Source organism: Phaethon lepturus, unplaced genomic scaffold (assembly GCF_000687285.1).
Source record: "Phaethon lepturus isolate BGI_N335 unplaced genomic scaffold, ASM68728v1 scaffold13637, whole genome shotgun sequence".
In the NCBI taxonomy this organism is placed as follows: domain Eukaryota; kingdom Metazoa; phylum Chordata; class Aves; order Phaethontiformes; family Phaethontidae; genus Phaethon; species Phaethon lepturus.
In genome coordinates this window covers 9452-23680 of record NW_010551208.1, presented here as the reverse complement: position 1 = coordinate 23680, position 14229 = coordinate 9452, and the positions used below count along the sequence as shown (strand labels likewise).

Below are 14229 nucleotides of genomic sequence, written 5' to 3'. Positions count from 1 at the left end.
CTGCCTGCAGCGCCAGGAGAGATCTAATTGATGCAGTCACTAGAGACTAGAGCTTGATGCATTTCATGCTAAATTAGGCACCTGTGTTTAGTCAGATGAATCACCCCATGGAAATGTTGGTTTCTTTCCATGAAATGAGCCCCCAGCAACCAGCTGTTGACCTCAACGTGGGAGACTTCAAAACTAAGATAAAGTTGATGCCACCCCATTACGGCCAGAAGATCTCATAATTTATCCCTTTGCCTTTTAAGTCATACAGGGTAAATGTCACACTTTTTCAGCCCTAATGCCACTGAAGCAAAGGTTTTTCTGTCCAAAATACATATGAGTCTGGCAGAGCACAACCATGATCACAAACCCATTTAGCTCAGAAGGTCAGTGTTGGCATCTATCTTCATGTAATTGCTGTGACATGGAAGGATCAAACAAATGAGTTGTTCTGAGGCTGCAGCAATGAATGAAGCTGCAGGCTGGCAAACTTGTCGTAGAGGACAGCTTACAGTGCTCAGAACTATTTTCAGGATTTCTGGCAATCTTTGACATCAGTTGCTACCTGGGCTATAAAACAGGTCTTATAGGTGATGTGATATAAGGAGGTAAATAAACCAGAATAAACATCATTGGACTCTCCAGGCATCTGAGTCCCACCATGCTTCAAACTGCCTAAAGAGAATCAAAAGATCTGTTTGGTCCTTTCTTCCCCCCATGGACTGTGAAAGAGCACTTCTTCACCCATTTTGTAACTTCTTTAAATACCGTCTACAAAAAAATTCAGAGACATCCATGTACTTTCAATGCAGTTTATTGAAGGCGCAGTGAAAAGCTGGGAAGTTTGAGCAATCAATGAAAGAAGCTGTTTATGTGAGCACAAGGTGTCAACTCAGAAGATGCATGCACCAACAGCTTCCCTTGGCATTTTGGGGGTAGGGATGGGGGGGTGAGCTCTTCTAAAAATCATCACGCTTTGAACTAGCCACCCCTAACATGCAGAAGCAAATGGAAGTACTACGTATTAATCTGTAAGCAAATTCCACAAAAAGCCTATGGCTGCAGCGTAACTAGCAGGTGCTTTGAAAGTTGAAATTGCCTTGTTTAAAATTTAAGCTCAAATTTGCAGCTCAGGGTTTCTTCTTTGACACAAAAAAAAAAAAAAAAAAGCAGCGTGCTCTTTGCAGTGCCTCCTGGGAAAGCTAAATCATCACTCTCTTTTCTGAAATGCTTTGGGAGGAGCTGGAAGAAAAAGAGGTGTCTTGTAAAGAAGAACATTGTTAATGAATCTGCTCATTATGGGAAAAGCCAGAGAGAGAAGGCAGCGCAACAAGCAAACCCTTAAAGCTGTGGTAATCCAGGCAATATAAACTCAGAAATAATACTGTGTCGAGCACCTGCTGGAGAAGCTTGCGAGATGTGTCTTTAGGATTGGGGACTCTGAAAACATAACTTGGTGGGGGACGTATCTGATGCTAATAAATGTGGGAATGGGCTTGGTGACAAATGTTGCTACTGGTGGGCAGAGAAACTATCCTGCATCATCTCAGTGGTAGGAACTGCACGTCTAAGCATTGCCCTCCGACGTTGCTGGCTGTGCCACCTCCCCAGCTGATGGCCCTATGGAACAACGCATGGGTCTCTGACAACCCCATAGTTCCCCACCATGCCGTTGTTGCACCCCACAACTTCAGGGCTGTTTGCAACAACGACGGGGGAGCCCCCCAGCTGCCTGATGACGCAGCCTTGGTTTCCAAAGCTGACCACCCCACCAGCTTGGCAAGCCCCCATCCTAGCATTCAAGCCCCCGTTTCCCGTGCTGATGACAGTGCGGGCTGGGTACCCCCCACTACGGGAACTGAATCCCCCGTTTTTGCAGTTGACCCCTCCGGCTTGGCAATACACCTCTGGGACACACTGCTTGGCCACCGAACTAATGACTCTCTTGGGGTGGATCCCAGCGCTCCGGGAGCTGAATCCTCCATTCTGGGAGCTGTGTCGTCCGGACCGTCTCCCCAGGGAGCCATAGCCACATGCAGCCCCGTTTGCAGCCAGCATCCCGCAGTCATCGGGGATGTTGTAGCCACTGCTGACCACAGCTGCAAGACAACCCACGGGAGTAATTATTTAGAGAGGAAAGCTGGAAGACTCTCGCAGGCAAGTTGTTTCATGAGTGACAGAACCGACCAAACCTGATTTCCTCTAGATTCGTTCAACATATCTGAACCCCTGCTCCTTCCAACTCCTCCCCCACGTCCCAACACATCCCCTCACAGATCCTCCCAGTTCCCATGTTGCTCATCTGGCTGGTGGCATATTCTTTCCCCAGTTCACTGCACATCAGCGCATTGCCTGGTGGGTTCGCCAGGACAGCTCGCTATTGAATCCAAGAGTAGAAAAGGGTCATGAGTTGACCTTCCCCCCTCTATCCAAAAGCTGATTCGTTTGAAATTCAGAGGAATTTGAGATTTCTGGGACTAAACCTTTAACATCAGCCCAGGCTGAGAGGGAAAAGGGAGGCAGAGGCAGAGAGAGCTGGGGCGGACAGATAATGCTACTCCATAAACTGCCTTTCCTAACATGAGAAACCCTCATGGCTGAAAATCTTCAGGTTACTTACACACGCTCACCGGGTTCCCCACACATATCCTGTTAGGGGAGAGAGGAGAAATGCATGTTATCCTATTAACCAGTTGCATACACATCTAGAAACCTGACGTTACTCATCACTTCCAGCCATATATCCAGCCCACTTAATCCCTTGTTGTAACATGTCTGACTATCCCTAGGACAGCAACTGTTTTTGTTGGCACAAGGGAGGCCTGTACGGCCTCCAGCCATCTCTCCAGCCCCAGTTTCTGTGAGCCTGGGAGGATCCTGGAGCTGCAGAATTCACTTGGGAGCTGGAATCATTCAAGCCTCTGATGTACAGGAGAAAAGGGACAAGGTCTCTGTCACCCACCTGCTCTCCTCACCCTCCAGGAGAGTCTTGTATGTTGCAATCTCAATATCCAGGGCCAGTTTGACATTCAGCAGCTCCTGGTAATCCCGCAACATGCAAGCCAGCTCATCCTTGGCCTTCTGGAGGGCATTCTGCAGCTCAACATGCTTCTCCCGGGCATCTTTCAGGGCACAATCCCCACGCTGCTCAACATCACAAATGGAGGTTTGCAGGCAGGAGACCTGTCAGAGGGGAGGATAACAGTGCAGGTGTCTTCAAGGCTTCATTTCCTAATTCCTGGACATTCTCGTTTTGGATTCATTTCCTCTTCCAGTTGCAAACAGAGGAAAAAACCACCAGTGTCCCTTTTCTCTATCCACTTTTCAATTATAGACTTTCCAACTACAGCCTAGAGCAGGTCTTAAGTCTACTAAAGGCCAATGCGCCACCTTCCCCCATATCTGAGCTGTCCTCCAAGACATTGCCCTTTCTGGAAACATCACCTCTGGGCCTCTCCTACCTGCTTCTTCACGTTCTCCAGTTCACACTGCAGCTTCTGTATCATCCGGGTTAGCTCTGAAATCTCACACTTGTTGCTTTGCAGATCGTCACAATACTTGCCTCTCTTATCCTGAAGCTCCTGAAACTGGAACCAAGAAACAAGACAATCATCGTTTTTGACCTGCAACTGTTAAGTTGCCAGGCAGACACCCAGGTTGCTTCTTACTCACCCTGGTTTGGTAGAAGGCATCAACTTCTTCTTTGCTTTTCTGAGCTATTTCTTGGTACCAGCATTCAACATTCTTGATGATGCTTTCCATATCCAGGTCTCGGTTGTTGTCCATTTTCACGATGACCGAAGTGTCGCATAGCTGGCGATCTACCTGAGCTCGTTCCTACAGGTTGGGGAATGGCTTAGTCAGCCGTTAGCAATTCTCAGACTTTGTAGTGAAGGAAGGGCTGGGACTAAGAGCCACAGTGCTCAGCTGATGGATATAACAAGTCAAGAAAGGTGCCTCAGGTTGGCTCAGCAGACAATCCTCCCTGCTGGATGAGTTGCCACATGTCAGCTGCTGACCTACATGCTGACCTGCAGCAATTCTGTCCACATCAAGGGCAAGGAATTTGAGTGACTTAACCCTTGGTATCCTGTCATCTTCAGCTGCTTTACTGATGTTAATGACAGGATTAAGCTGGGAGTTTCTTTAGCGCTAATCAGACAACTGCAATCCGGAGTAACTAGACAGACGCATCTCTTTTCTCAGGGGTAGTGTTAAGACACAGCCAATTCATACCTGGAGCTGCATTAAGAAAGGGGAACCACCCTATTTCCAGCATAATCATGTTAATATTATATCAACCTTGTACTTCCATGCTTTCAAGTACTCAAGGCTTGGATGAGACCTGTCCAAGAGAGGTTTCAAGCTGTAGAAATCCGGAGCACCTGAAGGATGAGACAGCGCCAACAAACTCCTGGGACAGACCAGAGAAACTCACCTCCTCAAACACACATTTCAATAACTCCAACTGCCTTCTTAACAGATCCACCTTCACCTCCAGCTCTTCCTTGTTTAAAAAGATACAGTCTGCATCCTGAAAGAGAGGAGACATGTCCCAGCCCAGTCTCACTGACAACATTGGAGAAACATACAGAAGTCAGAGACGGCACCAATAAAACAGAAACATGTTTCAACAAGATTTCAAGAACAGAAAGGTGTGAGAGGGTGAGTCAAGATGCCTGGTGTCTCCTAAAGGAAAACGAAACTATTCCAACGTGGCTGACAGGGATTAGTTTATTTATTACTTAGGAGCTAGCTACAAACTCCTTATTTATTTATCTTTATTTATCCTATTAGAATAGACTAATGAGTATTTAAACATATTTTTTTAATATTTTTCAAATGATTTCTCCTTTTCTGATGTCCAAGTATAAAAGATGTGAAGAGACTGTCAGAAAATAACCAGCATCATAGACACTGGGATTCCAGTGTGACCTCTCCCACTCCGTCCCCCTTCCACAAATACACCCTCCCATTACTCTTCAAGAATGTGCTTGGAGTAACAGAAGTATTGGTGGAGTGCTGGTGTTGTAAGCTTCGAGGACACAATGTTTTCACTTTCTACTTGCATTTACCTCTCTTTTTTGACTCTGTTCCTCTTTACAGGCCTCCCTCCTTCTGCTCATTATAACACTTTTGCCAGTCGTTTGCTAATAATGCACTATTTGAGCCAAGATTTACACCAAATAAACCTATTATTACAGGTATAATGATACATGTATTTTGAGCTTCTCACCTTTTTGAGGGCCACAAACTCATTCTCCACAGTTGTACGCCTGTTGATTTCCTCTTCGTATCTGTTGGAAAAGGAGAAGAAAAGGGCTGAGCCAAGCACTGCTGTCAGATACACAGACACTAACCGTCGGTTATAAATAACAGCCTTCGCTTGCTCAGAGACTGCCATCAGGCACCGTAAGATCAGTGTCTGGAGACCAAACATTAGACCATCCCAAGATCAGAAGCTTCTTCGTGAACAACATTAACAATGCAAAGGGTTTGCAAGTGAGACAGAAGAATGTGACATCCCCAGGGGGGATGTGCCACATGTCTAGGAGAAGTTGCCTAAGATGAACCAGAGAAGTTAAATGCCAACAACTAGAGGAGACCTGAAGGTCCTTACTTGCACTTGAACTCCTCCACCAGCTGGCTTGTGGCACACTCTTCGCTGCCCAGTTTTTGCTTTTCACACAGCAAGCAATCCAGGCGCTTCCGCAGGTCGCAGATGTAATTCTCAAAGTACAGTTCAAGGTTTTTCCCTTTCTTTGGTAGGACGTATTGCTGCAGGAGGCCCCACTTGGTCTCCAGCACTTTGTTCTGCTGCTCCAGGAATCGGACCTGCAGGCCAAAAAAAAGCAATTCTTCAAATAAAGAGATGGGTGCAATAACTCAACACCTGGTTTAACTGTCTGCTCTCACTGTGAAACTGTAAGAATAGGATTTTCGGGAAGTGAGAGGTGATACGCCACAACGATCAGAAAATTATCTGCCCTTATTTGGAAATCTGAAAGTCACACGTCTAAATCTGCCTTTCACACCAATGAATAGAAATAAAGCTCCTCTGGATGGTGCCTCTGATGTGCTTCAGGATGAAATCGAGTCCCCAGAGCGTGGAACCTGTTTGTCTCTGGTTTTGCTACAAAGGGATTCTAAGGTGACAGCTCAGACTTAGATATCTAGTGTTTAGGTGCCTGAATCAAGATTAACCTCCTTTGCCTTCAGGAACGTTTTTGGAACAGTCGCTATATTTAAAGACAAAGGGGGAAAAGGGTTTAATACAGAACAGAAAGATGAGCCCATCAGGGCTGTCACTTCTAGCTGAGCTAGAAGGCGGCTGCAATGAGAAATCCAGCTGAGGACGTCCAGAGAGCGGACACCTGCAAGAAAGTCCAGTGCTTACCGTGGCCACGATACAAGCACCCTCAAATACTCGGACTGGAATGTGGCTGAAATGAGCCTTTCCCCAATACTGAAGATCTGACTCTGAACCAACGTGGCTCTGTGGGAGACTGGACCCTTGCACGGACCCAGCTCAGCGATTCATGGCACGAGCTGGACTGGGGTTTTGGAGGAGGTTGGTTGTGTTCTATTTCTCTCAACGAAGTGCAGGTGCGGAGCAGGTTTGCACTCACCTTGTCGATGAAGCAGGCAAATTGGGTGTTGAGGGTCTTGATCTGTTCCTTCTCCTGACAGCGTATTTCATGTTCCAGCGGGTCGACCCCAACACAGAGGGGTTTCAGAAGCCGTTCATCAATGCAGATGCCTTGGATGCCATCAGCCTTGCGATCGGGGTAACCTCTCACAATACTGTATCCCCTGGGGCCACAAAGGCCAACCCTTCCTCCAACGTTACCGTAGCCTACGCCGCCGAAGCCAAACTCTCCAAAACATCCAGTACCGCAGACCCCATTCACGTAGGAAATTCTCCTGTTGCCACCCAGGTTGCAGACGCTCCTGCTGCTGTAGGCACCAGCTCCACATCGGACAGGCTGGCAGGCAGAGGCGGCATAGCTTCGACCACAAATCTCCGAAGCTGAGCTGAAGCCTCTTCGTCCCAGGACGGATCTCACAGTTGGTGCCTGTCTGCTCATCGTGGCTTATTTGAAGGTGGAATATGAAAGTTTAGGGGAAGCCCTTCTGCAGGAGAGGAACAGAGATCCCGCTGCAGTGACACAGTGATGCTACCCCTTATATACATTTGGGAAGCTGGCCTTGATAGGATCAGGACATTAATTTAAAGCGCTTAAGGGTTTGGTTTGCCTGGCAGCAATAAATGCTCCTCAAAATGCAAAACAGCCCAGCAAATACTAACTACTGAGGAAATAAAAAGGAATCTAAAAGTGCTCTGTTTGCAAGTTGGCTTAGAATATATTATGGTTTGAAGTGTTCCCCTAACTTACGCTAATTATAGTTTAGCAAACATTTTTGAAGAAACTCTTTGTGATTTGTTTGCAGTGTGTCGTTTGGGGTTTTGTGTCTCATGGGTTTTTGTGTATGATGGCATGTTTTGCAGACTTGCGCTTTGTGGGGGTAATTTCACAATCTCTCCTTTTTTTCCTTTTTTCTCTCACCAGGCTTGTTTTGAGTGCAGAAAAGTAACCAAAAAAAAAATGTCAGCCATGGAAAAAAAAACATGGAAGTCATGTTGTGATGCATGGATCATTTCTGTGCTGAAACACCAGCAAATTCACTGAGTTACAGGTCTGGGTTCATATGCAAAGACTCAAAATGCCCCCCAAAAACATTCCCATGCAGCATTTCACACTGACCTTCTCTTACCACATGAAACAGCACCAGAACAGAGCAGGTTGCACCCAGGAACTGAGGCATATTTCAGTTTTCTTGCAGGGTTTATGTTCTGTGCAGTCAGTGACATTTTCCCTTGCGTAATGCTGCAAATACTTAACCTGAAGTCCATTTGACACAGTTAAATCTTTGGCCCTTGCTTATACTGGAGTTTCTGCCAAGCTGGATGTCGGAGACCTTTTTGATTCATCTCCTGGTAGTCTCTACAGGGAACAAAAAAGGAACAGTAGCACATTTCAGCCTGATGAGATCCACCTCAGTCAAGAAACAACAGCTAAAAGTTGGGTGACTTTGCCAGACATGTCCTTGACACTCAGTGGAGACACTCCTCTGAGCGGCAACAGCCCCTGGGTCCATGCTCAGGGGAACTGGGGTGATTCACTTTCCGCAGGCGCTGGTCTTTCTCCATCAACAGAGGAAGTCTTAATAAGTAGATTAGACTGGACACCAGAGATGGCTTTGACTCACATTGGCAAGATGAATCTCTCTCCTAATCACCAGCCCAAGGAGGTTAGGCAGTGAACCTATCTGCCAACCATCTCGGGGCCTTCTCCACACTGACATTTAGAAAGTCAAAACAATAGGGCTCTTTCAGCTCTTTGAGAGTAAAGTGTTTGGGAGAAAAAGAGACATTATAGTGCAAACAACTAAATGCCTTCAGCCCTTCCTAACTGAAGGGGAGCAACGCTTGCAGAAGTCCGCGTGTTATACATACAATGGTGACGTATAACGTATGTTATACATACACGTGGAGACACCCGGCAGCTGTGTTCCCTCATCCTCATTAACCCCCTCTGAAAACATTTTCCAGGAGATAGGATCAGGCAGTGCAAATCATAAAAACAATGCTAAACCTCCTTAAAACACTAAATCTTCTAATATCAAGTTCTCAAAAAGAAGACGTGCACATCGAAACCATAGGACGTGACTGCAGCACTGAGATTCACAAGGCTATTAATTGAATGTGTAATTGCAACTTATGTGAGTTTGAGGGGCTGGTGGTATGAATTAGTTGCGTAAACTGATACTTTTGCCCTATACAAATGGGATAATTCAACATATTTATGGCATGACTTTCAGATTACACCTTTGTTTATAAGCTCACAGTTTATACTGCATTGCCAGGACAATTGAAAATATCAGTTAAAACAAATATTAGAGACTTCAAGCTAAAGCTTGTAACTTCCCAGACCCTTTAAGTTCTAAACAAAGATTTATCAGATGCTAAATGCATATTTGAATCCAAAGAAGAATACAAAAGCCAATTGTTACAAGCTCTATATAGGAAAACTGCATCCTGGACCAGAAGTCAGACTGAAGACTGGTGTGACACTACTCCCTTTCTGCACCCCATTATACATGTCGGCTGTGTGGGAGACTCCTGGAACGTAGCATAGACTGCAATTAAACGTCTGTGAACCACTTGTGCTGCAGCAGCCCCAGTTCCAAAACGCCTCACCAGAGCCACTGGCTTCCTGACGGGTAAGAGATTCTGGGCATAAGTTGCCCAGTATTGGGCAAAATTTCTGTGTTAGCTAAATCCCTGTTGTTGCTCCTGAACCCCAGTGAGAAGGCAGCTATGCAGAAAGTTCACTTAATGTCTTTTAGGTCTTTACAAGGGACGACAAGTCTTTCGCCTGTTGGTACCTAAGATCTCAGGAATCAACGATTTGTTATTGTGAGTATGGACATGGAAAATGGGAGAGTAGTCTGAAGCAAAAATTGCATCTTTTTGACTAAAAAAAAAAAAAGGGGGGAAGGATGGAAGAAGCAAAAAAGGAAAATATTTTGATGAGGGGTTGAATGAGTCATTTTGACAAGTTGCAATCTTTCCCTTTGTCAGCATTCTTCTCCCTGAATGTGCTGCTGAAAATGGAATTCATTATAAGAACATGTGAAGTTCACTAATTTGTTTGTTGCCTCTGGAGATGAATCCGAACTAGCTCTTAAAATATGTTTTATGCGATAGCCTCAAAGAGCCATGCTCCGCCTCTGTAATTATCCGCAGCCATAGAAAACCGATTGCATTCAGATAGGACTATGGCAATAAGCTACCTGTGTCGACAGCATTTGGTAGATGTAGGATTGGGTCGTAACATATATTTCTATACACGCAGTTTCATGGACTGTATAGATTCTTGTCCGTGTCATTCATGAGATATTAAAGAATTTATTTGATTAGTGCAACCTCATTCCCTTGTATCCTAAAGACAAAGTTGTCCAAGGGAATTCAACCTGGTAATGTATTTTTTCCTCTCATTAGCCTACATCTGCTTCATGTTAGAAGTCAAGGCTGGGGTTTTCAAAGGATGTTTCTCATAAAATTCATCAAACACTGGGCCTGGGTGCTCCTTCCTCCCTACTTCAGCCATCAAACTAGCCACGTATTCTAATTTCATCTTTGAGACTCTGTCTATGGCTAATGGAAAGAGATAGGTATCTCCAGACGGTGATTCATCGCATCCTAAAATAGGCAGGTAAGACAGGTGGGAGGAATCCACCTCTGGAGATACTTACCTCTCTTCTTATTGACTACCAGAGGCAGTCTAGACAACCAGACAAGTAGACCAGGCGCCCCACTTCTGGATGGTTAAAGTTAGGTGAAATTAGTCCCACCCTTTGGGCACCAAATTTCTTCAGCACCTTTGAAGTCTTAATGAGAGTACACAACATCACATGCTCTCCAGGTTCGCTCAGTTCCTGACGTATGCACATATCATATCTCCGTGCGGTGATTAGCGCCTGTAAAGCTGAGGCTTGCAACAAAGCAAAGGATTGTTTTGATGTTTTTCATGTTGATGTCTTCCTCCCACAGAATTGCACAGTGGAAATTAATGTGGGATGTATGGGAATCCAGGCCCCTGAACGGGATGGCATCACACTGCCTGGTTAAAGCAAAAGATTGGGAAAGGGAAAAAAATATCGCAGCTGTTATTAGGTTACAGCAACTCCCCTATAAATCTACAGGAGTCCTTATCCCTTCCAGTTGAAGCTGTTTTCTTGATTCTCTGAGCCGTACAGAAGAAATTGCCCATGGAGGTTGGGTCGGGTCCTCCTGGGAAGCATATTCAGCTGGCAGGAGATAAGCTCTGCCTTTTGTTATGCTAAAGCCCTGGTGCCCAAGCCCACGTTTGGTTTGGTTTGGTTTGTGCAGCTTTGTCATGTACTGCTGACTGTCAGACGAAACGCCCGACTGATTCATGAAGCGCTGGTGTTCAGAGAGGCCGGTCACAGCTTTAAAGTAAAGCACTTGCTAAATTAACTTATCAGATCTGGAAATGATGGTGGGGGGAGTCTGGAGGTGAGAAAGCAACACGAATTCTGTGTCATTTCCCTGACTTATTCTTCTCTTGCATAAAAAGTGACAGGATCGTCTATTTTCAGTGGGAACACCATAACCTTTATGAGATACTTAAACCCCTCCTAATGAATATTTATGGCTGCTCGATTGTTCTTTTCCTGTCGAATCTTTCTTGTGGTTTTCTTCATTAAAGATTGTGACTGTTTTCTTTTGTGCTCCTCATATTTGATTGGGAAATAGCTTCCTATCACAGGAGAATTATGGTGGGGAGAGAAAGCTCTTCCAATTCTGAATCACAATAATTGCTTCGGATAGGAAAGACCTTCCCTCTGGATTCCCCCCTCTGTAAAACCTATACCTGTCCAACTTGCCTCTATATGCTTTATTTCTTCTGCTCGTTGGCTTTCATCAGCTTAATCGCAAAAAACTTCAGTCCTTTCTGGTTGATTTATGTTCCTAATTTGTTGGCTTCTTCTTTTAATCTGCTCAAATGTACAATAAAATATCTCCCTTTGATCTGTCTTGAAATCCTAAACTGGTAGTTGCAGGTTTTCTAAAATGCTGAAAAAAACAACCAAGCACATTCCTGAGTTTTTTTTCTTGTAATGACCCTATTGCAGCAGATTTTGAAGAGGTATAAAATGTGTTTTATCATCACACCTCTGTGGTAGACGTGCTATAAAAACGCAAAGAGACTGAGGTAACTTCCCTATGAATCTTAAAACACCCATTGAATAGCATTGTGTGGGAGCCAAATTTGGTGCAAAATTTGCATAAATAAGCTGACTTTAAAAGGCTTCCATAATTTCCACCAACCAAAGACCGAATCTATATGACACTCTCTGGGAAGCTCTGCCACCTCTGCTTAATTGTTAAGACAAGACTTCTAATCAGCAGATATGTCTTATCCAATTTAGGAATAGGGCATTTCTGTATTCTTGGGAAATATTAAAAACCAAGTGGCGACACATTCGTTCTCCATGCACTTTATTGTAAAAAGAGCAAAAAGTTTAAAGCTCTTGAGTCATCAAGATAGAAGTGAGGGTGCTGTAATTTATGCATATGTCAGGACACTAAGCGAGGAAGCTAATAGGAGTACAAGAGACATAATTATCCTTTGCTGACTACAGAAAGTGAAATGTGTTTTTTTGAATTGAGTTTTTCTTCACGACTTGCCTGCCTGCATATGGATGACCAAACTGCTCCAAGACCATGAACAAAGAACGGCACTGGAGTCCTGCCCCTCCTCTCTGTGACCCCATGTGTCTCGCCACTACGACTCCACTGACTTGCCTCAAATTACGTCAGATAGACTTTGCTGAAATGGTGAGTCCTAGAGAGCTCATTTCCAGAAACACTTTCCAGAGCACTCTGGGGAAAGGATTCCGAATTAAATATCACAACTTGTTTCATAGATAGCAAAGGCTTCATCAGGACAAAAAAGGAGGCTGGTGGGAAGCAGGAATTGAGTGGTAATAAGATAAGTGCCCCAACACAACCACCAGCCCTTTAAAGAAACAGCAGAAATCAAAAGGAATATGTTTTAAGTGTCCTTTTTTTTGATGTGATCCCGGTGGAGTCTCTCTGATGTGGTTTCATGATGCCGCAATGTTCTTGTACCCAGCGTGCCTCTTCCTTGTGTGTAAGGTGGGTTGAGGACATTTTTACCACTGAAAGGAGAGCAGGGCTTTCATTTTTCTACTTTAGGTCTTACGTCTTGGTTGTCCTGACTTTCACAGCTGAAGTTTAGATCCCGGTGATCCTGGGGCATGGAGGTCCAGTCGAAATCCTCACCCCTGGCCAACACATCCCTTGTGGGTGAGCCGAGTTTCCCACACTCTTTGCAGCTCGGCAGCTCTCTCCACAGCTCCCTGCACTCCTACTGCAGGGTCCAACAGTCCCCAGAGGGGCTGAGCTCTGGCACGAATGGCCCCCACCTCCAGCCCTAAATTCTTCACTTGTAGGATGCAGCCGGGAGCACCAGGGACATGCTGCCTGCCTACAGAGCCGGCAACGCTTCTGGAGGCGAATCCTCTGCAGCAGGCAGCAGCGTCTCCGGGTAGCGAGCTGCCTCTGGCAGCGCTACAGGAGGACCGGCATCTTCTGGACTGTCTACCAGATCCACGCCCTGGGTCAGCTTCACAGCCAGAGATGGCGTTGCAAGGGGTGGTGCCGACTGTCATGGGACAACACAAGCTGAATCACTCATGAGGAGAACGCAGCCTTCCTCCGCCCCTGCAAACCAGAACTGGATTGTTTAATGTTGTAAGGAGAATAGACAACCTTGAGCTTACTTACACACTCTCACAGGGCTCCCACGGCGTATCCTGAAGGAGAAGGTCACAAGGTTATCCACCACATAACTAGCATTTCTAGCATTTTCCAGCCTCCTTGTCTCTGCTGAAGAGTCCCAAGGACTGAACACTGCCCACACACGGTTGTAGTGGTACCCACCTGCTCTCCTCACCCTCCAGGAGAGTCTTGTATGTTGCAATCTCAATATCCAGGGCCAGTTTGACATTCAGCAGCTCCTGGTAATCCCGCAACATGCAAGCCAGCTCATCCTTGGCCTTCTGGAGGGCATTCTGCAGCTCAACATGCTTCTCCCGGGCATCTTTCAGGGCACAATCCCCACGCTGCTCAACATCACAAATGGAGGTTTGCAGGCAGGAGACCTGTCAGAGGAGACACAAAAAGTCCTTACTTTCCCTGCCCTCCTTCTTGCCATACTGACCTTTGAAGGAGAAATTCTCACTTCTTTTCAGAATCCCAAATGGGGAAGTACTGAGGTTGTTTTTAGGAGAGCCAGATGGTTCCAACATCAGATATCAATTCTGAAATACTACAGAAAGGTTGGACATGTCCCTATACTGCCAGACTGTGTTTAAGTCTTGTTTCAAGGCTACCAATATTTTATTTTAATTGGAACTAATAATTATAACGGGGAAAAAATGGAAAAACTTAAACTATATAATAAATTAGATGGTTTGAAAATTATACCAGTTTCTATGGGTGCTGAATTACTGGTGAGTCATAATTCTACCCTACTTATTGGATGCTTTGAACCTGTGTCAGAAGCATTGTCTCCTGCCAGAATTCTTGCTGAAGCAATTTTAGCAATTTTCCAAGTGGCTGTA

At 45.3% G+C, this 14229-nt stretch overlaps 1 protein-coding gene across 1 annotated transcript; it reads right to left on the bottom strand.

Annotated features, from left to right (window-relative positions):
- Positions 1 to 1608: 1608 nt before the first annotated feature.
- LOC104623674 (keratin, type II cytoskeletal 4-like) lies at positions 1609 to 7139 on the bottom strand. The gene is made up of 9 exons (XM_010290838.1): positions 6618 to 7139; positions 5609 to 5823; positions 5225 to 5285; positions 4427 to 4522; positions 3661 to 3825; positions 3450 to 3575; positions 2951 to 3171; positions 2206 to 2267; positions 1609 to 2087 (listed from the first exon to the last, which is right to left on the bottom strand). The coding sequence occupies exons 1-9, from the start codon at positions 7074 to 7076 to the stop codon at positions 1609 to 1611; spliced, it is 1884 nt and encodes a 627-aa protein (XP_010289140.1). The 5' UTR covers positions 7077 to 7139.
- Positions 7140 to 14229: the final 7090 nt, after the last annotated feature.

Bases quoted from the DNA above. Each gene is read 5' to 3' on its own strand.
- LOC104623674 (XM_010290838.1), bottom strand. From the start codon at position 7,076: ATGAGCAGACAGGCACCAACTGTGAGATCCGTCCTGGGACGAAGAGGC. The intron at 5,824-6,617 runs GTGAGTGCAAAC...TTTGGCCTGCAG, and splicing joins TTGCCTGCTTCATCGACAAG to GTCCGATTCCTGGAGCAGCA. The intron at 3,576-3,660 runs GTGAGTAAGAAG...TCTTGGTTCCAG, and splicing joins ATGCCTTCTACCAAACCAGG to TTTCAGGAGCTTCAGGATAA.